General features: G+C 46.6%; 1 protein-coding gene across 6 annotated transcripts in view; it reads left to right on the top strand.

Moving 5' to 3' along the window:
- LOC149449847 (glutaminase kidney isoform, mitochondrial) overlaps positions 1 to 24,311 on the top strand; it is a 172,622-nt gene that overhangs the window by 16,551 nt on the left and 131,760 nt on the right. For 2 of the 6 annotated variants that reach the window (XM_089692705.1, XM_089692707.1), the window contains exon 1: positions 11,612 to 12,136. The exons of 1 other annotated variant lie outside the window; for it this stretch is intronic. In XM_089692705.1, coding sequence (XP_089548831.1) covers positions 11,889 to 12,136 — 248 coding nt within the window. In that variant the 5' untranslated portion in view covers positions 11,612 to 11,888. Of the gene's footprint in view, positions 1 to 11,611; positions 12,137 to 24,311 lie in introns of those variants that run through there. 3 more of the 6 variants (XM_089692709.1, XM_089692710.1, XM_089692708.1) reach the window with 2 other exon arrangements.

Here is a 24,311-nt window from a genome sequence, read left to right as displayed (position 1 = left end):
GAAACGCATGTACTGCTCCATCCATACGTTTGAGGTGGACGGAGGAATCCTCTTCGCTGTGCTACTGTATTCTTATAGAAGGACTCCTCCAGTGCCAGAATACACTGATCCGTTCTGCTGCTGACTGGCTGCATGCACTCATCAAACACAGATTTCCCAACAGTCCCATTTGAGAGAAATTGATCACTACGTTGACTCCTCTTGAACAGGAATGGCCATAGATGGAGAGAGATTTGGCTGGTCCATACTGAACCGGCTGAATTGTGATCCATCAATGGCCAGCTTTACTGTAGTGCTCACATTATTAAAGTGAAACTTGACTCCCAAAAGGGAATTAGCTCCACATAAATTATCACTCCCCTTCCTGTCAAGCAGAACTGAGGGAAAAGTTCTCATTTTTAGTCCCGCCCTGGCCTAAACCTGAATGACGTGTACCTGGTCTTGCAGCTTCTCGGGATACTTACATCGCATCTCCAGGACACTACAGGATCAGCACACGGGGGGGGGGGGGGGGGTCCAGAGATTGGGTGAACAGGATGCATCATCGGAGCTGGCTCCCTGCACCCAGAAAGGGCAGCCACTTAAAGAGGATCAAGATGGCGCTGCTGGACCCACATTGTGGCACCTGAGCAGTGTATCATAATGGGACAAAATTGGATTCCTTGTGCGGTTGAGTATGTACTTTGAAGAGCACTACAGCACTACAGGTAAAGAGGGAAAAATACCATGGGGTGGTGGGGGGAGTTGAGTACCGTTTTTAAAGAATCATTCTGCACATATGTTATATTTCTTTTACAAAAGGTTTTATTGATGTTTAGCAAAAATACAAAGATATGTCATGCATAGAAAAAAGCATGAAAATGTACAGGCTATACAAATACAAGAAAACAACAAGAACACATAAAGCAGTATGTACATTAGGCAATCGAGATGAAGAGCCAAATGAGGCAAAATGGAGAAAGAAAGAGCAAAAAGGAGAGGATAGAACAGAAGGGGAGAGAGATGAAGACATCCCGGGGGGTCAGGAGCGCAGGAATATCAAATTTCTAGTAACAGATGATCAAAACGCGATGGATGAGAGTGCAGTATCCAAGGTTGTTAAACATGAAGGAGTTTATTATAGGAATCTGTCAATATGGCTGTCAGTTTCTCATTGACCATGATGTCATTCATATGGTGCTCTACCTCTTCAAAGCTAAGGGCAGGAGACTTCCATGCTCCAGCAATGGTAAGCTTGGTCACTGTAGAAAGGTGAGCAGCGAGTTGTCATTCAGTACAAAAGAAAGCATCTACAGTGCGGCAAAAAAGTATTTAGTCAGCCCCCAATTGTGCAAGTTCTCCCACTTAAAAAGATGAGAGAGGCCTGTAATTGGCATCATAGGTAGACCTCAACTATGAGAGACAAAATGAGAAAAAAAAATCCAGACAATCACATTGGCTGATTTGGAAAGAATTTATTTGCAAATTATGGTGGAAAATAAGTATTTGGTCACCTACAAACAAGCAAGATTTCTGGCTCTCACAGATCTGTACCTTCTTCTTTAAGAGGCTCCTCTGTCCTGCACTCATTACCTGTATCAATGGCACCTGTTTGAACTTGTTATCAGTATAAAAGACACCTGTCCACAACCTGAAACAGTCACACTCCAAACTCCACTATGGTGAAGACCAAAGAGCTGTCGAAGAACACCAGAAACAAAATTGTAGACCTGCACCAGGCTGGGAAGACTGAATCTGCAATAGGCAAGCAGCTTGGTGTGAACAAATCAACTGTGGGAGCAATAATTAGAAAATGGAAGACATACAATCTGGGGCTCCATGCAAGATCTCACCCCGTGGGGTCAAAATGATCACAAGAACGGTAAGCAAAAATCCCAGGACCACACGGGGGGACCTATTGAATGACCTGCAGAGAGCTGGGACCAACGTAACAAAGGCTTCCATCAGTAACACACTACGCCGCCAGGGACTCAGATCCTGCAGTGCCAGACGTGTCCCCCTGCTTAAGCCAGTACATGTCGGGCCTGTCTGAAGTTTGCTAGAGAGCATTTGAATGATCCAGAAGAGGATTGGGAAAATGTCATATGGTCAGATGAAACCAAAATAGAACTGTTTGGTAGAAACACAACTCGTGTTTGGAGGAGAGAGAATCCTGAGTTGCATCCAAAGAACACCATACCTACTGTGAAGCATGGGGGTGGCAACATCATGCTTTGGGGCTGTTTCTCCGCGAAGGGACCAGGACGACTGATCCATGTACAGGACAGAATGAATGGGGCCATGTATCGTGAGATTTTGAGTGCAAACCTCCTTCCATCAGCAAGGCATTGAAGATAAAACGTGGCTGGGTCTTCCAACATGACAATGATCCCAAACATACCGCCCGGGCAACGAAGGAGTGGCTTCGTAAGAAGCATTTCAAGGTCCTGGAGTGATCTAGCCAGTCTCCAGATCTCAACCCCATAGAAAACCTTTGGAGGGAGTTGAAAGTCCGTGTTGCCCAGCGACAGCCCCAAAACATCACTGCTCTAGAGGAGATCTGCATGGAGGAATGGGCCAACATACAAGCAACAGTGTGTGCCAACCTTGTGAAGACTTACAGGAAACGTTTGACCTCTGTCATTGCCAACAAAGGATATATAACAAAGTATTGAGATGAACTTTTGATGTTGACCAAATACTTATTTTCCACCATAATTTGCAAATAAATTCTTTCCAAATCAGCCAATGTGATTCTCTTGATTTTTTTTCTCATTTTGTCTCTCATAGTTGAGGTCTACCTATGATGCCAATTACAGGCCTCTCTCATCTTTTAAAGTTGGAGAACGTGCACAATTGGTGGCTGACTAAATACTTTTTTGCCCCGCTGTATAGGTTTGAAGAATAGAGCTTCACAGGGGTGTAGCAATGTAGGAAGCAAGGCGTAGACTTGAATCCATAGTTTACTCTTTTCGGCAAAACCACCAAATATGCACCATTGTTCTTGGCTGGGCACATCCATGGAAACAAATCAAGGGATAATTAGGGACAATACGAGCTTGATGAGCCGGCGTATAACATATTCGGTATAACAATTTATAAACATTCTCAAGTATGGTGACACATTTTCGAGCATTTGGCAATAGCCATGGTCATGATCTGCCAGTCCTCAAGAGCCAGTTCCACGCCTAGTTCACATTCCCACTGCTGTCAATGTGGTCGTACAGGAGGTTGCTTGATAGAGATTATTGAGGAATAAAGCAATGCAATAAGGTCTGTCAAATGAGGGCATGACTGACAAAGAACATCAGGCTGTATAAAGTAGATTGGGAATGAAGAAGTCCAGAGAGAAAGTGACAAAGCTACAGATAGCAATAATGTTTGTGCAAAGATATCTTGTGAGAGAATCAAAGAGTGTCAAAGGTTAGGATCCTGTTGGGAGTGACAAGAGTGAACATCTCTAAAGGCGTGCTCAGGCCAAATGTTATATTTCAATGAGCCGCTGGGGAGTAAAACCACCTAACGCTTTCTTAAAACACTTGAGGTCTCCAGATAGATGGGGAACTTAACTCCAGAAATGAAGTTTGTTCCTTTCAAACCCTCCCCCCTCTGCACTTGCAAATGTGTAATACAACAGCAGGGTGTAGCGCTCAGATAAAATACATATAAAACAAAAAGGAAATTAAATCGTGTCTAAATGACGTAGTTCAAGCATCAATAAATAAATATCAATGGTACTCCTAAAAATCACAGAATAAGTGATAAAGTGACACAGTACAAAAATAAGATAAGTGTAGTGCGTCACTAATCAGTGACTCGCCATGTGCACAGTGCCATGTATAAGTCCAAATATTAAAGTGCCTAGGAGTCTCCCGGATCCAAATGACTGGTCCTGATAGTTGGTGATGAGGAAAAAGTGTAAAGACTGCGCACTCACCAGATACGCAATCACACTGCGCATTTAGAGATACCGTATTTTCCGGCGTATAAGATGACTGGGCGTATAAGACAACCCCCTAATTTCCTGTTAAAATATAGGGTTTGGGCTATACTCACTGTATAAGACTACCCCTCTTCCAACGCACACCAAATAAAAATGAAAAAACATCAGATTTGATTTCAATATGGTATGGTATTTCAGTATGGTATTCCAATGATGGGGTGCTATTCCTCCCACTGACACCAATGATGGGGCACGATTCCTCGCTCTGACACCAATGATGGGGCACGATTCTTCGCTCTGACACCAATGATGGGGCACTATTCCTCCCACTGACACCAATGATGGTGCCCCATCATTAGTGTCAGTGTGGGAAGAATCATTGGTGTTAGTGGGAGGAATAGTGTCCCATCATTGGTGTCAGTGGGAGGAAACGTGCCCCATCATTGGTGTCAGAGCAAGGAATCGTACCCCTTCATTGGTATCAGTGGGAGGAATAGTGCCCTATCATTGGTATCAGTGGGAGGAATAGTGGCCCATCATTGGTATCAGTGGGAGGAATAGTACTCCATCGGTGTCAGTGGGAGAAATAGTGCCCCATCATTTGTGTCAGTGGGAAGAATCGTGCCCCATCATTGGTGTCAGTGGGAGGAATAGTGTCCCATCATTGGTGTCAGTGGGAGGAAACGTGCCCCATCATTGGGGTCAGAGCGAGGAATCGTGCCCCATCATTGGTGTCAGTGGGAGGAATAGCACTCCATCATTGGTGTCAGTGGGAGGAATAGCGCCCCATCATTGGTGTCAGTGGGAGGAATCGTGCCCCATCATTGGTATCAGTGGGAGGAATAGTGCCCTATCATTGGTATCAGTGGGAGGAATAGTGGCCCATCATTGGTGTCAGTGGGAGGAATAGTGCCCCATCATTAGTATCAGTGGGAGGTATAGTGCCCCATCATTGGTATCAGTGGCAGGAATAGTGCCCCATCATTAGTATCAGTGGGGAGAATAGTGCCCCATCTTTGGTGTCAGTGGGAGGAATCGTGCCCTGTCATTGGTGTCAGTGGGAGGAATAGTGTCCCAACATTGGTATCAGTGGGAGGAATAGTACCTCATCATTGGTGTCAGTGGGGGAAGGAATAGTGTTCCATCATTGGTGTCAATGGGGGGTGGAATAGTGCCCCATCATTGGTGTCAGTGGGGAGGAGGAATAGTGCCCCATCGTTGGTGTCAGTGGGGAGGAGGAATAGTGCCCCATCATTGGCGTCAGTGGGGGGAGGAATAGTGCCCCATCGTTGGTGTCAGTGGGAGGAATAATGCCCCATCGTTGGTGTCAGTGGGAGGAATAATGCCCCATCATTAGTATCAGTGACACCAATGATGGGGCACTATTCCTCCCACTGACACCAATGACACTTGCTGACCCCTGTTCCAGCATGGTGCTGCTGCAGCCAGCATACGTGATTGCAGCAGCACCTCTGCACGGCACACTTACCGGCCGCTCCCTCACTCGATTTTTGCGGGGCTGCTCGGCTCTGCCTCCTCGCCGGTGATTGGCCGCCTTTGTGCCTTTCCTCAGCTACAGTTCTGGCGCCCAATCACCGGTGAGGAGGCAGAGCCAAGCGTCCACGCGAACATCGAGCGGCCGAACTGAATGAAGGAGCAGTCGCGCTTCCTGGACTGGATCATCGTGGGACTGGGACTGGAGCCAGGTAAGAAACAGCAGCCCCCTGCCTGCCCCTGTACTTAGTGTCCCTTCCGCTGGAAGAGGAGGGGGCGGCGGTGGCACCGCGCTGCCCCCCTAAAAAGTGCCGCCCTGACACCAAGGGGTTTATTACTAAAGCTGGAGAGTGCAAAATCAGACTCACTTCTGCATAGAAACCAATCAGCTTCCAGGTTTCATTGCCAAAGCTTCATTGAACAAGCTGAGGTTAGAAGCTGATTGGTTTCTATGCAGAAGGGAGTCTGATTTTGGACTCTCCAGCTTTAGTAAATAAACCCCCAAGTGTCAGCATGCCGTATACCGGCGTATAAGACGACCCATGACTTTTGAGAAGATTTTCATGGCTTAAAAAGTCGTCTTATATGCCGGAAAATACGGTATCTATCTCAAAGAACCAGGGTGCCCCTTTAAGGTCTGGTCAGGTCTGGTGTCCCTCTTAAGCCGACTTCTACTGCCCGTGGGTAGCTTGCCTCCTCTGTGGATGGTAAGAGCTCGTGGAGAGCTCAGAAAAGAGGAGGCTGATGGCGTAATAACATTTACACAGAGGGTGCTTTATTAGCCAAATAAAAGTACAAAAAAACACACTGACCAGTAATGGTGTTCCAGGGTGGCTGCCGGGACCACTAAAGTGCCAGCAGTGTGGCGTCCTAGTGCTGTAGCCCCTAGGACGCCACGCTGCCGACACTTCACATCTCCCAGGAGGCTGCAGGACCAGTAACACAAAGTGGTAGGGGGATGGCCACTGTGCAGCATTGATAGCTGGCTTCCTGAACTTGGAAAAGTTATGCATTGGCAGTATGGGCTCCAGCGTAGACCTGTGTCCACAGCTAAAAGCACCAACAAAGTGCACATGAGCATCAAATCTGAATCACAGAGCAGTGGAGGAAGGTGGCCTGGTCTGATGAATTCAAGAATCGTTTGAGGAATACAACAATGAGTTTGAGGTGTTGACTTGGCCTTCAAATACTGAAGAACTCAATCCAATTGAGTATTTGTGGGATGTGCCAGCAAAACAAGTCTGATCCATGGGGGCCCCATCTTGCAACTTACAGGACTTAAAGTGGTTAATGCATTCCTTGTTGCCGATTGGCTGGTGCCAAATACTGCAGCACACCTTTAGAGGTCTAGTGGCATCCATACCTCGATGGGTCAAGGCTGTTTTGGCAGCAAAAGGGGGATCTACTCTATATTAGGTGGGTGGTTATAATAATGAAGCGAGGTGCTACCTATATCATTATGCCTTTCAGGGACATTTACAGATGTGACTATGATTAATCCTTTTTCCCCTAGGGTCCAGTACTGGGACTGCTACATCACTTCCTGTTAGCAGAGTGCATCCAGTTATTCTGACAGCAGAAGATCTTGGGGCCTGCAGTCCTATAGCCAATACATACTGTATTCCTGAGTGCTGATTGAACTATAACTACCAGAGCGGATAGCGTATGTACTCTCCAGCGCCTCAGGATATGCACAGCCAAAAGGGAAGCCAAGGGTACCAGGACAGCGACAACCAAAAGGAAATGTTCCAGGGGTGCAGCCCTCCTCAGACGGGGAAACCAGCCACTGGATAGAGAGAAAACAGGTGGCGCACACACCTAGTGCATTATCCAAGGTTTATTGTAGGAATTAAATCATAAAAACATACTCACAGGCGAAGCATGTATCTAAAAAGCATAGAAAAATGACAATGGCCACAACGGAGGGCAAGGTGTTCTCACTGTCAGTGCGGTCAAATGGCTGACGCGTTTCGGGGAAGAATCCCTTTCCTCAGAGCTGATGACCAACCTCTGATGTATGATGAATGGAAAGTAAAGTAAGAGCCTCGCTGTTGATCAACAGCAAGGCTCTTACTTTACTTTCCATTCATCATACATCAGCATCAGAGGTTGGTCATCAGCTCTGAGGAAAGGGATTCGTCCTCGAAACGCGTCAGCCATTTGACCGCACTGACAGTGAGAACACCTTGCCCTCCGTTGTGGCCATTGTCATTTTTCTATGCTTTTTAGATACATGCTTCGTCTGTGAGTATGTTTTTATGATTTAATTCCTACAATAAACCTTGGATAATGCACTAGGTGTGTGTGCCACCTGTTTTCTCTCTATAACTACCAGAGAGCTGGGGAACAAGAAGGTTGCTGGGAGAGCAGATATATTCTACAGCAAGGGACTGGCTCGCTCTCTTGGTGTGAGATGCAGAGCTGAACACGGGGACTGCCGTTCTCCTCCAGAGACGGATTCTTTGCCTATACCTGCGGAACTCTGCACATCAGTTCAGCACAGCGGTGATGCCGACTGGCACACCGGGATCGCATCAGCTTCTCTGCATCAGGGCTGTTACTATCCAGTCTTCACACAGACATCTCTGCTTGATGCGCTGTCAGGTGGTAACTGCACACCCCTGCAAACAACCAAGAGCCTGTGCAAGAACCCTGTTCCTAGGAGGCCATGCTATTCAAAGGATTGGTGAGCGGGCAGATGCCCAACCACTTTCTGTCATCACTCTAAATACACTGAATGCAGATACCTTTACACCTATCAGGAGATCTTTGCTTTGAGCAGTACCACAGCCTATCTGTTTAACTTAATTGAATTACCATTACTCACCACTGTTTAAGGGCCCCTTCATTGCTAGCAGAAGACAACAAACACCACCCTATCAGGAACTTAAAACTTCACAGGACTCAAGTTGCAATCTCTAGTTAAAGGAACCTCTTTTCTTATAAGGTCATTATTATTCAAATTAGGAAACTTATTTATGTTAGAGCACACATTTTCATAATTCTCTGAATCCACCATTGTGGAGCTGGTGGCTTAGAGGGAGCTGATGAGTAAACAAGCCTTTTCTTCCCCCTCGTACTGCTGCTGTTGTGGTTTAACCACTTCAAGTCCGGACACTTTTACCCCCTTCCTGTCCAGGCCAATTTTCAGCTTTCAGTGCTATCACACTTTGAATGACAACTGCACGGTCATGCAACACTGTACCCATATGAATTTTTTTAGCATTTTTTGAGACAGATAAAGCTTTATTTTTGTGGTATTTATTCACTACTGGGATTTTTGTTTTTTTTTGCTATATAAATGAAAAAGTCCAAACATTTTGAAAAAAAGTGTTTTTCTTATACAATTTTGCAAATAAATAATCTTTCTTCATAAATCTTGGCCAAAATGTATTCAGTTATCTTTTTAGTAAAAAAAAAATAGCCCAAATTAGTTTATAACCAAAAATTAATAAATATAAACTACGGTATCCAAAACAGAAAAAATACCAAACTAAACCCTTTAGCATTTAGTTCTAACTTTCACCCTTGAAAGTGTAAATAATCTCAATATCACCCCAATATGCTCAAAACAAATTACAATATGAATGCAAAATGTGAAAAACATACAATATACAGAAACCCCAAACATTATAAATAATAAAAATATATAAAAATTAGTTCACTCGTGTCCAAAAGTAAAAGTCATTCCAAACTCTGATTCCAATATGGAAAAAATTTTTTCCCTGAATCTTTATTGCCGAACCCTCCAATTGGCTCCCAAAGAAAATGTGAACCTCCAAAAAAGAGAACTCATATAGTGCATTAACTTTATAAAATAAATAAATAAATATCAATAATTATCAATCCTGAGCCTCCCCGAGTATGATGCAGAGTGCCCAGTGGGTAATATTCCTGGTATCCCTGAGGTAGTATGCAGAGGGTCAGCGGGTAATACTCTGAATCTCCCCAAATATAATACACAGTGCTCAGCAGGTAATAATCCGAATCTCCCCAAATATAATGCAGAGTGCTCAGCGGGTAATAATCCGAATCTCCCCAAATATAATGCAGAGTGCTCAGCGGGTAATAATCTGAATCTCCCCAAATATAATGCAGAGTGCTCAGCGGGTAATAATCCGAATCTCCCCAAATATAATGCAGAGTGCTCAGCGGGTAATATTCCTGCGATCCCCGGAGTATTAAGCAGAGTGGCTGCGGGGGTCTCGCCTCAGCGCAAACCTCCCAGCAGCTCGCAGCGGAATGGAACACACAGGAGAGTCCTGTCTCAGCCTTCTTAAGGCTTAGCAGGACGCTCCCAGTTGCCCTGGCAACGTCCAGCCCAGCGCCGCGTTGCTAGGGCAACGAGGCACGCCCCCTTGACACAGGCCGCGCTCTTGAGAGCGCAACCTTTGTCTCCGGTGGGTGCAGGCGCGGGAAGCCTCGTGCCAGCGCTGCATCTGCCGGGAGGGCGTGCGGCGACAGGCCGGTGGCCCTGCTGCGGAACCTCCCAACGGGAGGTCATCCCTCTTTGGGCTGTATGGCCAGGAGAGGTGTGAATCTCGCCGCGGGGGGTCATCTTCCTCCCACCTGACTGCGCCAGATGGAAGTGACCCCGGCAGGAGGGAAAATTGGCACTTCTCATCCTGTGTGGCAGGACTTCAAAGGGCGGCTACAGGATGAGAAGGGGGGGGTGTGAAGGGACACAGGCACTAGGAGGGGGTGGGGGAATCCCGGAGCAGGCACGCCATGACAATAACCAAAAATTATAATTAAAAAAAAATTTTTTTTTACTATATTATTTTTTATATTATTATTTGTGTTTTTTTTACATACTGTCACCCTAGCAGTACATGGTGACACTGTACTACTTGTGGGGGGTTATGAAGATTTTTTTTTTTTAACACTGATTGCTTTTACACCCATAAAGGCTGTAAAAGCAATAATTTCTCCTTCTCTCTGGCTGAATTCTTGTAGCCATTGAGAAATACGGTGTGAGCTGTGATTGGTCACAGCTTGTCACATGGTACAAGGCATTTGTGATTAGCCTTGTACCATGTGACCTCTGTGATCATTCACAGATTTCACACGTAGTAAGCAATGATGTCAGAAGTGACATCTTGCTTACTACTCTGCATGTGATCACTGATTGGCCAATCAGTGATCACATGATCGGACCTTGCACAGAGGTCCCATACAGCGATCGGTGTTCCACTGTGTCTGGAGGACACATCGGGCACCGGATCACAGTGCTGCACGCAGGGGTGGACTGACCATTTGAGCACTCGGGCACTGCCCGAGGTCAGTATGGGGCCCCATGAAATGCCCCTGGTACCTTTTATATGCTTTTTTTGAGTGTGGGCAAGGACACAGGGGCCCCATGATCCCCTATTGCCTGGGGGCCCCATGAGTTGCCAGTCCGCCCCTGGCTGCACGCTCCCTGGGAGTGCGCACAAGCAGGGGGCAGGGAGGCCCCTGCCAGGACGGCCACCCGACCCTGCACTGCCACCGTCCGGCCGTTTATATACAAAGGCCAGACGGAAGTGGTTAATAGTTCAAACTTCCTACTTTTGACTGTATACTTTATTAACTGCTACTAATTGATTATTTGTTTTACCAGTGTTCTATTTTTATGTTAAGAGGGGTTGTATATCCTAAACCCAATATTCTTGTGGTCTGTTCTTTTGATCAAGTCTAATATAAAGGTGCTGCTAAAGAATTGTGTTCTTGTATTATTATCCTATACTGTTAAAATATGTGTGAACTCCGAGTGTCAGAGGTGTCTGGAGGCTTGCAAGGTCAGGGCAACCACTGAGGACAAGCATGATGAAGCGGCCCCTGCGGGGGCAGCGCTACATTAGTATGACTGGGCTGTACTTATAGAAACCTTTGAGGAGTTCCCCCATTTTGATTTTAATGGGATTCTGTACTGATCAGAATAACACTTTTTTGGCTCCTTTTCTGCGTGCTGAAACGTCCATGTATGTATGTGGGTGACCCATGACAGCAGTAAACGGGAAGTCAGCACCCAAACATACCTACATATGGTTCTGGTACATGGCATGGACAATTCTAGGACAGAGGAAATATCTCTTCTGCACACTATGACACACGATGACATTCAGAGTCTGGATGGAGTGTGTTCTGTCTGCAGCAGCGTAGGGAGGCAGTGATCGGCGCATGCCCACAACTCCGATTGGCCCCGCGGACGCGCACAGGAGCGCGCACGCAACTTGGATGGCTCTGACAGGGGCATCATCATCGGCGAACAGGAAGCAGAGCGCTCCATCGTGCTGAAACTTTGTGCAGAAAAAGAGCCATCCCAGCCGCTCCTCATCCCTTCCCCTGCCAGAGCAACCCAGGCCACTTCACACAGCCCACCAATCCAGAGCCTGGCCGCGGGCACAGCGACCAATGAGAAGGCGCTGAGGACAGGCAGCGGCGATTATAGAGCGGTGTGCGGGAGGCGGCCTGAGCCATCACTGTGGTGACGATGATCCGTGCGGGGGGCTCGGCTCTACTTAGAGACCTTCTCCGGACTGCCTCCAGGAGGCCTCTCATCCTCCGCACCACAGCCCGACAATGGCCCTCCGGAGAGGAGCGGGGAGGAGGGAGCGGCGTCCACCGGCTCTGGATGTCCGCTACGAGCCGGCAATTCTGCTCCAAGTCCGACGAGTCGGCCGCGTCAGGGGCGGAGAAGAAGAACGCTGCTGATGGAGCCAAGGCCCCCACGGAGGAGAAGTAAGTGGAGGGCGATGGGTGTGCCGTGACGTCACTCGGTCTCTCCGCTGAGGAATGGGGGGGAACGGGCCACGTAGCCTGATGTAGTATTACCGGTCTGTTCCTGTCCCCCCCCCTTCATCAGAGTGGATTCGACCAAGACTCATCTGACAGCTCGGGGGACTCGCCTTTCACTTGCACACTCTGTTCATCATCACACAACATTATCGTAGAGGATACGGATCGGTATGATCATAGGGGATACGGATCGGTATGATCATAGGGGATACGGATCGGTATGATCATAGGGGATACGGATCGCTATGATCATAGGGGATACGGATCGCTATGATCATAGGGGATACGGATCGCTATGATCATAGGGGATACGGATCGCTATGATCATAGGGGATACGGATCGCTATGATCATAGGGGATACGGATCGCTATGATCATAGGGGATACGGATCGCTATGATCATAGGGGATACGGATCGCTATGATCATAGGGGATGCGGATCGCTATGATCATAGGGGGCGCGGATCGCTATGATCATAGGGGGCGCGGATCGCTATGATCATAGGGGGCGCGGATCGCTATCTACATCACTATGATAATAGAAAACACACACTATTATTGTCATAGAGTATACAAATCACTATCCATACCACTATGGTCATAGAGGATTCGCATCATAATTATCATAGAGGATACAGATCACTATGTACATCGCTATGATCAGAGAGGATACAAATCCGTATCCACATCACTATGATCCTAGATCATACATCATTATCATGAAGAATTGTATTCACAGTTGAACCGTTATCATAGGAAGTATGTCAAGACAATTTAAAGTGGAACTCTAGGCCAACTTTATTTTTTTTAATCTGCCTTAAAGCACAACCAAACCCTCCTATTTCTTTCAGCCAAGGAAGCTGCCATCTAAATTCACTGAAGCTCTCTAGGGGAGAGAAGAAACACTTAAGCTCTTCATGCAATCATCAGTTTTTCTTGATCAGGCAGCTGATTGACTGAAAAAACTGAATGGATTCCCTCATCCATATATTTGAGGTGAATAAGTGAATCCTGCATAATCATAATACACTGATCATTTCTGCAGTGGATTGGCTACAGGGCTGATTGAGCACAAATTCCCAACAAGCCTGTTTGTGAGAAGTCAGTCATTAGATCAACTTCTCACAAACGGGAACAACCATAGATGGATCAAAATTTCAATCAATCTTTGGCCAGCTTACCTGATCCTCCGCTCCCCGAGGAGATGGTGCTACCCCATGCTTCGGCAGTGGACTGTCCCTCGGCGTCATCACGTTCATTGCAGGGCTATGGACCCTGCTTTGGTATTGAAGACATCAGGACCCTAGACTGGTGGAGCATGTGGGAGAAGTTGCAGGGAGCCATAGAGCATCAGGTAAGTAAATCTTTTGTTGCCCAGACAAAACTAGCAACTAATCTTTGCACTGTGGGCACAGTCCCACTGAAGGGATACGTTTTTAGCTGTCCGGAGTTGGGCTTTAAAGTGCAACTAAAATGCAAACAATAAAAGTAGTGAACAGGCAAGTGTTTATTGCAGAAGAAAACTGCTCAGTGTCTCTGCAATAAACAAACTTATGTGTTTGTTCACAATCTCCTGTAGGATGTACACCAAGCATCACATGCCCAGTTTACATTCTCAGCACCAGAATGAATAAATGTGATACAGTAAAAGGCCAATCACAGCGGCCTTTTACTACGTGATCATCTGTGTCCAATAACACAGCAGATCACCGGGTAAATACAGTTGCCGGTTTTCGGCTGCACTTTCCTTACGCTGTCACAGCGTGAGGAAAGTACTGCCGAGAACCTGCAATTGTCAACGAAGGGATCGGCACCAATAATCAGGGCACTGATCAGTTCCGCCCACCTGTGCCCATCGGTGCTGCCCACCTGTACCCATAAGTGCCTAGCAGTGCCACCCACCTATGCCCAGCAGTGCCTCCTATCTGTGCAGCATTATCAGTGCTGCCTATCAGTGCTGCCTATCAGTGCTGCTTATCCGTGCCACCTCATCAGTGCTGCCTATCAATGCCTCCTATCAGTGCCCATCAGTGCTGCCTATCCGTGCCACCTTATCAGTGCTGCCTATCCATGCCACCTCATCAGTGGCCATCAGTGCTGCCTATCCGTGCCACCTCATCAGTGGCCATCAGTGCTGCCTATCCGTGCCACCTCATCAGTGGCCATCAGTGCTGCCTATCCGTGCCACCTCATCAGTGGCCATCAGTGCTGCCTATCCGTGCCACCTCATCAGTGGCCATCAGTGCTGCCTTACCGTGCCACCTCATCAGTGGCCATCAGTGCTGCCTTACCGTGCCACCTCATCAGTGGCCATCAGTGCTGCCTATCCGTGCCACCTCATCAGTGGCCATCAGTGCCGCCTATCTGTGCCACCTCATCAGTGCCGCCTATCCGTGCCACCTCATCAGTGCCCATCGTGCTGCCTATCCGTGCCACCTCATCAGTGGCCATCAGTGCTGCCTATCCGTGCCACCTCATCAGTGGCCATCAGTGCCGCTTATCCGTGCCACCTCATCAGTGCCGCCTATCTGTGCCACCTCATCAGTGCCCATCGTGCTGCCTATCCGTGCCACCTCATCAGTGCCCATCAGTGCTGCCTATCCGTGCCACCTCATCAGTGGCCATCAGTGCCGCTTATCCGTGCCACCTCATCAGTGCCGCCTATCTGTGCCACCTCATCAGTGCCCATCGTGCTGCCTATCCGTGCCACCTCATCAGTGCCCATCAGTGCTGCCTATCCGTGCCACCTCATCAGTGCCCATCAGTGCTTCCTATCCATGCCACCTCATCAGTGCCCATCAGTGCTGACTATCCGGGCCACCTCATCAGTGCCGCCTATCTGTGCCACCTCATCAGTGCCCATCGTGCTGCCTATCCGTGCCACCTCAGCAGTGCCCATCAGTGCTGCCTATCCGTGCCACCTCAGCAGTGCCCATCAGTGCTTCCTATCCGTGCCACCTCATCAGTGCTGACTATCCGTGCCACCTCATCAGTGCCCATCAGTTCTGCCTATCCTTTCCACCTCTACAGTGCCCATCAATGCTGCCTATCAGTGCAGCCTCATCAAAGCACATCAGTGAAGGAGAAAAATTACCTGTTTGCAAAATTTTATATTCGAAACAAAGAAACTTTTTTTTTTGTTCGTTTATAGCGCAAAAAATAAAACACCCAGTGGTGATTAACCACTTGCCTACCAGGCACTTATACCCCCTTATTTACCAGGCCAATTTTCAGCTTTCAGCGCTGCCGCACTTTGATTGACAATTGCGCAGTCATGCAACATTGTACCCATATGAAATGTTGATCATTTTTTTTCTCACAAATAGAGCTTTCTTTTGGTGGTATTTAATCGCCACTGGGCGCTTTACTTTTTGCGCTATAAATTAAAAAAGTGCGAAAAATTTGAAAAAAAAAAAGTTTCTTTGTTTCTATTATAAAATTTTTCAAACAGGTAATTTTTCTCCTTCACTGATGTGCGTTGATGAGGCAGCACTGATGGGCACTGATAGGCGGCACTGATAGGCAGCACTAAAGGGCACTGAGAGGCAGTTCTAATGAGGTGGCATGGATAGGCGGCACTGATAGACAGCACTAATGAGGTGTCACGGATAGGCGACACTAATATGCAGCACTGATAGGCGGCACTGATAGGCGACACTGATGATGGGTACTGACTGGCGGCACTGACTGGCATCACTGCTGGGCACTGACTGGCGGCACTGACTGGCACAACCGCTGGGCACTGACTGGTGGCACTGACTGGCAGCACTGGTGGGTGGCACTGGTGGGCAGCACTTCTGGGCGCAGGTAGGTGGCACTTCTGGGCACAGGTAGGTGGCACTTCTGGGCACAGGTGTGTGACACTGCAGAGTGGCACAGGTGGGTGCACTGCTGGGCACAGGTGGGTGCACTGCTGGGCACAGGTGGGTGCACTGCTGGGCACAGGTGGGTGATCTGCTGGGCACAGGTGGGTGGAGCTAGTGGGCGCACTGCTGGGCACAGGTGGGCGGAACTTGCGGGTGGCACTGCTGGGCACCGATCATCAGGGCACTGATCATCAGTGCCCTGATGATCGGTGCCCATCCCCGCTCTGACAACTGCCGGTTCTCGGCAGTACTTTCCTCACGATCTGACAGCGTGAGGAAAGTGCAGTCGAGAACCGGCACTTGCATTTCCCTCTGATCAGCGTGTCATTGGACACCGCTGATCACGTGGTAAAAGGCCGCTGTGATTGGCCTTTTACCACATCACGTGATCAGCTGTGTCCGAAGGACACAGCAATCACGGAGATCGCCGGGTGCGCGCCCCCTGGGGCGCGCAGGAGAGCGCGTTCTGGGAGGACGTCATATGACGTCCACTCAGAACTGGCCGGCCGCAGTGCAGCCGTCATTCGGCTATCTGCGGTCGGCAACTAGTTAAATACCACCAAAAGAAAGCTCTATTTGTGTGAAAAAATGATAAAAATATTTCATATGGGTGCAGTGTGCATGACCGCGCAATTGTCATTCAAAGTGCGACCGTGCTGAAAGATGAAAATTGGCCTGGGCAGGAAGGGGGGTGGAATGCCCAGTAAGCAAGTGGTTAAACAAATGACAGCGATAGAATGTGGTATACTCCTTATTAGACTTAACTTTTTTCTTTTCACTGCAGGTTTAAAAAAAAAAACCAAAAAAACACCTGCAATTGTGCTTTAAAGCAATTCCACCATGATACACTGAGCAGGCAGTCATAGTATTGCTGAAGAGACATGCAATGTCTCTTCTGCAAAAAAACATATCTACCTGTCTTCTTCCAGCAATCCCCAGACTGTAAAATGAGCTGCTCAGTTTACAGTGGTGAGGCCAATCCTGTGTGCTGGGATGACTAGCTCTTGCACGTGCACAGGGGTGACCTTATTGCACGCTGGCCACTGAAGCTGGCTGAAACTCTCCACACAGGATAAGATGCTGGTGAGGGATGTTGGGAAAATGAGTATCCTCCATTTTGTTCCGCTGTAACGTAATGTGGGTGCTCGTGTAATCTAATATCCCTGATGAGTTATTTTCCTCCTTACACTGATCATATGTGAGTCAGTTAAAAATTGGACCTCTTTCCAATGTTGCTATTAGAGAACTGATTGTGTGTCTGTTATTTTTCTCAGGGAAGGGAAAAACTTGGGCCAGAATTAAAGCTTATGTAAAACGATTAACAAAAATGCAATATATTGCAGCTTACCAGTCCTTGAATGTAGTTACTGCGCTATTTTTTTATTTATTTTTTTTCAGGCTAAGAACATTTCAGCTAGTACACCAATTACAGTTAATTAGAAATGCAGTGTCCCTGTCACTTTTTGTGAGTTGAAAAGGAAGCACAAAGACCTATTTCTCTATTGTGTAATCTACAAGTCCAAATGATCCATCTTGTCATGGAGATGAAAAGCATAGGCATGTTTGAAATCCAGCCTGGGTGACAACCATGGTTCCCTCCATGCATACAATGAAGAAACAAATGTAGACATGAAGGGGCAAGAAGTTGTAATTCACAGGATTCCTAAGTAAAAATGAAGGGGGGAAAAAAAAGACAGATCCCTATCTAAAGACTGGTAAGCTGCATATGTCACCATTGTCTTAGTGCGTTTACATACTCTTTAAAGTTGAGTTCCAGGTATAGATTTTATTGCATAATTTCTCATAAAAGCTCAGTTCACACAAGTACGTCGTAGAGAAGGGTAGCAGAATTTCAATGGCGGTGCTTGAAACTACTGAGTACTCACTCCCCAATGATATCCAAAACCTATCCAAAGTCCTATCTGAAAATGTTATTTTTAATGTGCGATCCTCCCTGATCTCTGCCAGTTGCTATTGTGCTACTAGTGTCAAGTTTGTAGAGCTTTCCAGTGCAATGAACTCCAAGGGTTACAGACCCAGTCAAAATCTGCAAAAGTTTCCAATGGAAAATAGTGAGTAAATCTTTCGTTGAGCATTTTTAGATGCTGAGATATAAGATCAGAAACTGTGCTGCCATTTGAATGTGCATTGCACAGGGGAAATATCTCAAGATTGCCCTGTTCTACAAAGGAGCGCCAGAGTGTGAGCATTTTAGCGCTCAGCTCATTGAGATGTCTAAAAATGTCGGCTGGGTATGCAAGTTTTGCACACCATTGCATGTCTTCCCTCAATTCTGCATATGCAGAATTCTGTCCTACTAGAAACATTATGATTTCATCTCTTAACTCTGTCCAAGACTTTCCCCGTGAAAGCCAGCGGACTGCGGTGTGTAACAACAAGCTATGATGTTCTGCTCCCATTTCTTTACACAGAATTGAAAACACGTGTCTTTAAGGATCGCACATTGATATAATTCACAATGTCCACCACTCCATTCAGTACATCTGACAGTTCTTTTGGCAGGGTTTTTGCAACTAGTGCTTCCCTGTGAAGAAAGCAATGAGTGTTTCGCACATTTGTGTTCTGAACTCTGACTCTGCTGATGAAACCTTTGGCACTATCCATCATTGCAGCAGCCCCACCAGTGCAGACACTGATACAGGTCTTCCAGCTTAAACCGCCCTGTTTAAAATATTCAGTTGTCACACGATAAATCTCCTCTCCACTTGTTTTCTCAAGTAGTGGTTTGCAAAAAAAAAAAAAAAAGACTTTTATATGATCTCCATCTATGAATCGAACATTTGCCAAGAGCTGAGCTGTGGATGAATCCACTTATATCAGTGGATTCATCAACATGTAAGGAAAATTTCCTAGAAGATCTGATTTTTTTTTTTTAAAGTCTTCAATATCTGCAGACATGTCATTGATTCGCCTTCCAGTCGTGCAGTCAGACAGTGGGACTTTTGCAATTTCGTATGCTGCTTGTGGGCCTAACATTTTGTTGACAATTGCTGTGCATGCTGGCAAAATGACTGTTTCTGCAATTGTTTGTGGCTTCTTAGCTTTAGCTACTATCTCGGACCACTAGATAGCTAGCCTCCAATGTTTCCTCTGACACTTTTGCACTCTTCATCATGACTTGCTCTTGTCGTTTGTGTTGACTTTTTAAATGACTGAAATATTCTGCTCCCTTGCTCACTAGTGATGGATGATTGGATGTCAGGTGTCTTTTAAGTCTGCTTGGAACCATTGCTTCATTTGAAAATTTCATACCACATATCGTACACATAGGGAGAGGGCATGATGGATCCCCTGTAAATATGAAACCATACGATAGGTATCTGTCGTCATAATGTCTTTTCTTTGGCTTAATACTGGCCTCCACTATCCTCTCTGCTGAGTTGCTTGTGGATGATGAAGTTGAATGGTCAGATTCAGAGCTGGGCTGGGATTCAGAACCTTTCTTTGCCAAAAACATTCCATGCCAAACCATTCACTAGTTTCTAACTTCTAAGAGTTCAGTGGTTTGCACCACAGAGAGCAGAGTTCAGTAGTTTGTAAGGCACATAAGTTTGCCTTACAAATGACTGAACTCTGCATCACAAATTACTGAACTGTGAACCATGCATTCAGAGTTTAGCAGTTAAAAAAACAGTGTTCACAGATCTCTAGTAATGAATCACCATAGTTTGTTGTAGTTCACAGAGCTGAAATGCAGCGCAATGAAGAAAAGCCTGTGCCGCCCCAGCTGCCGACATAAGAGCGCTGTCCACCGTGGCTAGAGCAGGTCTCTTACCCGCTTACCACACTCCCAGAAAGCCACATGGGACATGATGATGTTATCGGTTGCTAGGACACGGGCGGGTTACCCACCAAGCTTCCTGAGTGTCGGTGACATCGGCATGCGCTTTTTACTCAGTGGACCAGCACCGCTGTAGAGAGAAAACATTGCCGGTTGGTGATAAAAATCTATTTTACATAGATGGGGGATATTTTGGCAATTTTCCTGCGGTACCCTTGGGGACTCCTCGCGGCACCCTAGGGTGCTGCAGCACCCTGATTGAGAAACGCTTGTTTAAGGAACAGCTTGCATTTTTCTCAAGGAATTCAAGGCCTTCTATGATTGGACACATGAGTGTTTTCATAGCACATGGCTTGCTATGGGGCACTCGGAGAAGAGGAGGATAGGGACAACAATACCACATGAATTCCACATTTTCATGCTTGTTCTGGTTCTGTGACTCAACGTATTTCATTCTTAGGATTAATAAAGTAGTTTGACAGCTTTTATTTTTAAAAGAAGAGGTTCGCAATGGCAGCCACAGTATTTTCATCATACAGGCTTCCTTTCAAGTGCACCTATAATTGCCCATGTAGGGAAAAGCAACAGGTTCACTTTAATGCCCACATTCCCAGTTGTATGTACTCAGCTTCCATTAGCTTTATTCAAGTACAGAGTTGCTCTTAGCGCTTACCCAGTGCTGAGCATTTTCTTCAATCTCCATGTGACAGTACTAAGCCAGTTGCCAAGTCCCAAGGTCCAGCATGTGACTTCATTCTCTTTCATTAGATGGGTATGGGTATCCTTTCCTTTTCTCTCCCAACCTTTTACGGTAGCTGAGCACTGATGGGGAAGTAAATGTCTTACAGTGGAACGTAATCCATAACAACTTGATCAAAAAATAATGTTCTTTAGCAAGGAACATACGTTTTACATTAATAATTATGCTGCCAAAATTAGTGTGTGCTGTAAATTGCCTCTACGATTGCTCCAGTTTCTTCTTGCTTGAGGCTGCTGTTTTGCTGAAGCCCAGAGCCCCTGAGCAGGAGTAAATCTTTAGGCTGTCAGCATATTGGCCTCTAGTGGCTCTTAGTTTCAGCACAGTGCCAAAAAATAGAGAGCAACTGAGCATGTGCAGAGCAGGGTGAGGCAGGGTGTTCTTGGATTTTAAACAGTATAGGGAATTCTTTTTAAAGTTTTACTTTAATCAAGTGCAAACCCAGAAGCCTTTCCTATTACAGTCTGAAAAAGAAGTTCACATGGGTGGCACAAAGGGGCGTATCTACCGCGAGGCAAACAAGGCGTTTGCTCAAGGAAGCAATTTTAGGGGGCAGCAGAAGGGACCTGCTGAGCAGCGGCGAACAGAGCCATGCAGGATCGTCATCAGAGGTGTACCACCGGTACTCCTGTAAGTGGCCCGGACAGCAGGAGGATCGGTGTGGTGGGGGAGAGCAGTTGCAGAAGGATGCCCTGTGTATCTCTCCCTTCAGCAGCTGAAAGCCGGTTTGAGGTTTCTCCCCCTCTCCCTCCCGTCGGCTTTCTGCTGCTGGAGGGAGAGACAGACCTGGTCGGATGGAGGGAGTACCCTGGTGTTCCTGAGTGGCCGCTCTCCCCTGAGCTCCTTCCCCCGGCCATACTCTGGGCTGGGACCAGGGGACAGTCTGGAGCAGGGAGAGAAGTGGCGGAGAAGATGCCCAAATTTGTCCTTGCGTCCCACCAGCAGTGCATGTTCTGTAGGCATCCGCACATATGCAGGTGGTCAATAGGATTTGACATAACGATGTAGCTACTTGTAAGGATATGAAAACAGGCACTGTTCTAGGAATTTGAGGACCAGATTCAGAAATGCTGGGTTACTCACACGAATGCTTTTGGGCTTTAAGGCCGTATTTAGACATTTTGCAGCTTGATGTGTTCTAGCAAGGTGACCTATTTGCTTTGAACAGGCCTCCAACACATCACAATCACCTGGGTGCCCCACAGCTGTCACTGGTTCCTCCTGCCAACCTCTCCTTCACTACATCCTCTTGTATTGGGTGGAGGTCAGCGAGGAAACCAGAGAGAGCTTTAGGGGGACCCAGGAGATTACGCCCCCCCCCCCCCTCGGAATTTAAATTTTTTGAGGTTTGGGGACTATTCCTCAGCAACAGACTGACATTCAGTAGCACAGGCAGCATCATAGGTTAGTATTCACCCCTATCTTTTCAGGGTACTGCTTACTGTTCAATGTTATATTGATGACAGGGTCGCTTTAAAACCTGGCAAAGATGGGGGGTGGACAATAGCTAGTGTTAAGAAGTGGAGTACATTGTAAATATAAAGGCCATATTCACACCTGCGATTAGGGCCAGTGCAAATTGTAGCGGCAGTTCTGCTGCGGCTCCCAGAGGATAGGTGCAGCCGCCAGCCTTGTTCACTATAATGACAGGTCATCGGCAGCTGCACCTATTCGCGTCTCTGCACAGCCAGTGATTACCTGTGAGTGCCACAGCGGGAATCTGATTCTTGACTCTACTATTCGCATTGGCGCTAATTGCTGGTGTGAATGTAGCCTAATGCTTTCTGTGGGCACCAAGTTGTATTCCAGAGGAGGGTTTTATTGATACAGAGATTAGGTAAAACAGGCACAGGAGGCTGACACTATACAATATTACCATATACAATATAACAAGTGTCACAGAAATGCATTGCATTTCACTTTCCCCGTAGGCCTGTGTGTTTGTTCAGACATACCAGTTTTAAACATCAATAAAGTGCTCTTTATGATAACAAATAGACAGGGAGAATAATAAAGTAGTTCTTTATGGGCAATGACAGACTGGAGTATTGAGATCGTAAGCAAGTAGTATTGTCATATGACAGCCTAAGGCCACAGAAATCCTTCAGAGCGTCAGGCGGCTTAATCACTGGAGCCTTCTTTCCTCTAAACTGGTGTGTAACCAATGCAGCAATGGATCCTTTTTAGCTGTGAACAGCTATTCGCACCAGGGGACACGTATTATGCTTTATGTCATGTACTCACTGGTTTGTGTTGTGTAGGGGCGGTACAAGTGTTTTTACAATATATTATACGATTTCCTTTTTCTTTTTTTTTTTTCTTGAAATGCAACAAAATGACATGTAATTTAACTCTATGCAGCATGTTGCGTGTTGTGTGTCACAACACGCTGCTCTGTGTGAACTGAAGCAATAAGACGTAAGGACAGTGAACCCCCCCCCCCCCATCTAGTGCCTTTGCAGCTTGGGGGGGGGGGGGGCAACGCGGGTGTGGAAGAAGCGCAACCTTGACCTATTGCACAGTAGTAACTATTAGAACTCCTTTACACTATGATGGCTTGCACTGCCCTGGTCAGCCCCCTGCATAGACTAGGTAATTTTCACTAGGATATGCTTTATTTTCCTAAACTCCAGATGTTAACATGCATTAAACACGCTGTGATGAATAGAGGTGAGAGATGTCATTTGTGACAGATCAGTACAGTTTTGATGGTTTGGTTCTTAGGCCCTTTTCACACTGGCATTAGAAACAGTGGGGTTTATTTACTAAAGCTGGAGAGTGCAAAATTAGGCTCACTTTGGCAAAGAAACCAATCGGCTTCTGACCTCAGCTTGTTCAGTTAAGCTTTGGCAATAAAACATGGAATCTGATTGGTTTCTATGCAGAAGGGAGCCTGATTTTGCACTCTCCAGCTTTAGTAAATAAACCTCACTGTGCGTTTTTTGCAGCTCCTGGAACGCCTAGCAAAGCGGCCTACAATGGATAATATGGACAGCGGACAGAGCTGTTCACATTTGAAAAACACGTAGCATTTGAGACGCTTTCCATCACTGTGCAGCAAAAATGAAACTGATCCCTTATTGCCCGGGGGCCCCATGAGTTGTCAGTCCGCCCCGGTCATCTCCTTCCATTCAAGTCTATGGCAAAGCACCTTATATGCGCCTGTAGAGTTTATGGCACATGTACAGCATCAAATGTCAGTGAAGTCGAGAAAAACCCTTCTCCCTTAATAAAAAACAATACTTGCGGGGGGGGGGGGGGGGAGTTACTACACCTTAAACTCGTCAATGCTATAAGCACATTGGTTCGCCTTAGTGTCGTTAGAATTTTTTTCGTGAACTTAGCTTCCAGTTGCTGTAGATGTATGGATTTTGACATGCCAAAAAATATGATCCTCCCTTTTCCAAAGAAAAATAAATATTGGGTTCACAAAGCTATTTCCTGTTTTTGAATAGAAGTATTTATCTTTCAATATCCGTAGAACCTGGTGGAAAAATGTTCTGTGTCCAACACAGGACCTGTAATGTTGCCCAAATAATGCACTCCACAAAGTATTTTTCGAGCCAGGCTGTGACTTCTAGAAAAACAACTAATGTCCTTTTAACATCGTGATCTGGTGCAGGCAGACGTTTGCGAGCAACGTTTGGGGCATCATTAGCTTAACATTGATGCCTACTGCAGATTTCAACTGCA

Source organism: Staurois parvus, unplaced genomic scaffold (genome assembly GCF_062004578.1).
Source record: "Staurois parvus isolate SC_StPar_1 unplaced genomic scaffold, SC_StPar_1.0 ptg000601l, whole genome shotgun sequence".
Lineage (NCBI taxonomy): Eukaryota > Metazoa > Chordata > Amphibia > Anura > Ranidae > Staurois > Staurois parvus.
The sequence above is the reverse complement of the archived record's forward strand: the minus strand, read 5'-3'. Positions and strand labels throughout refer to the sequence as shown.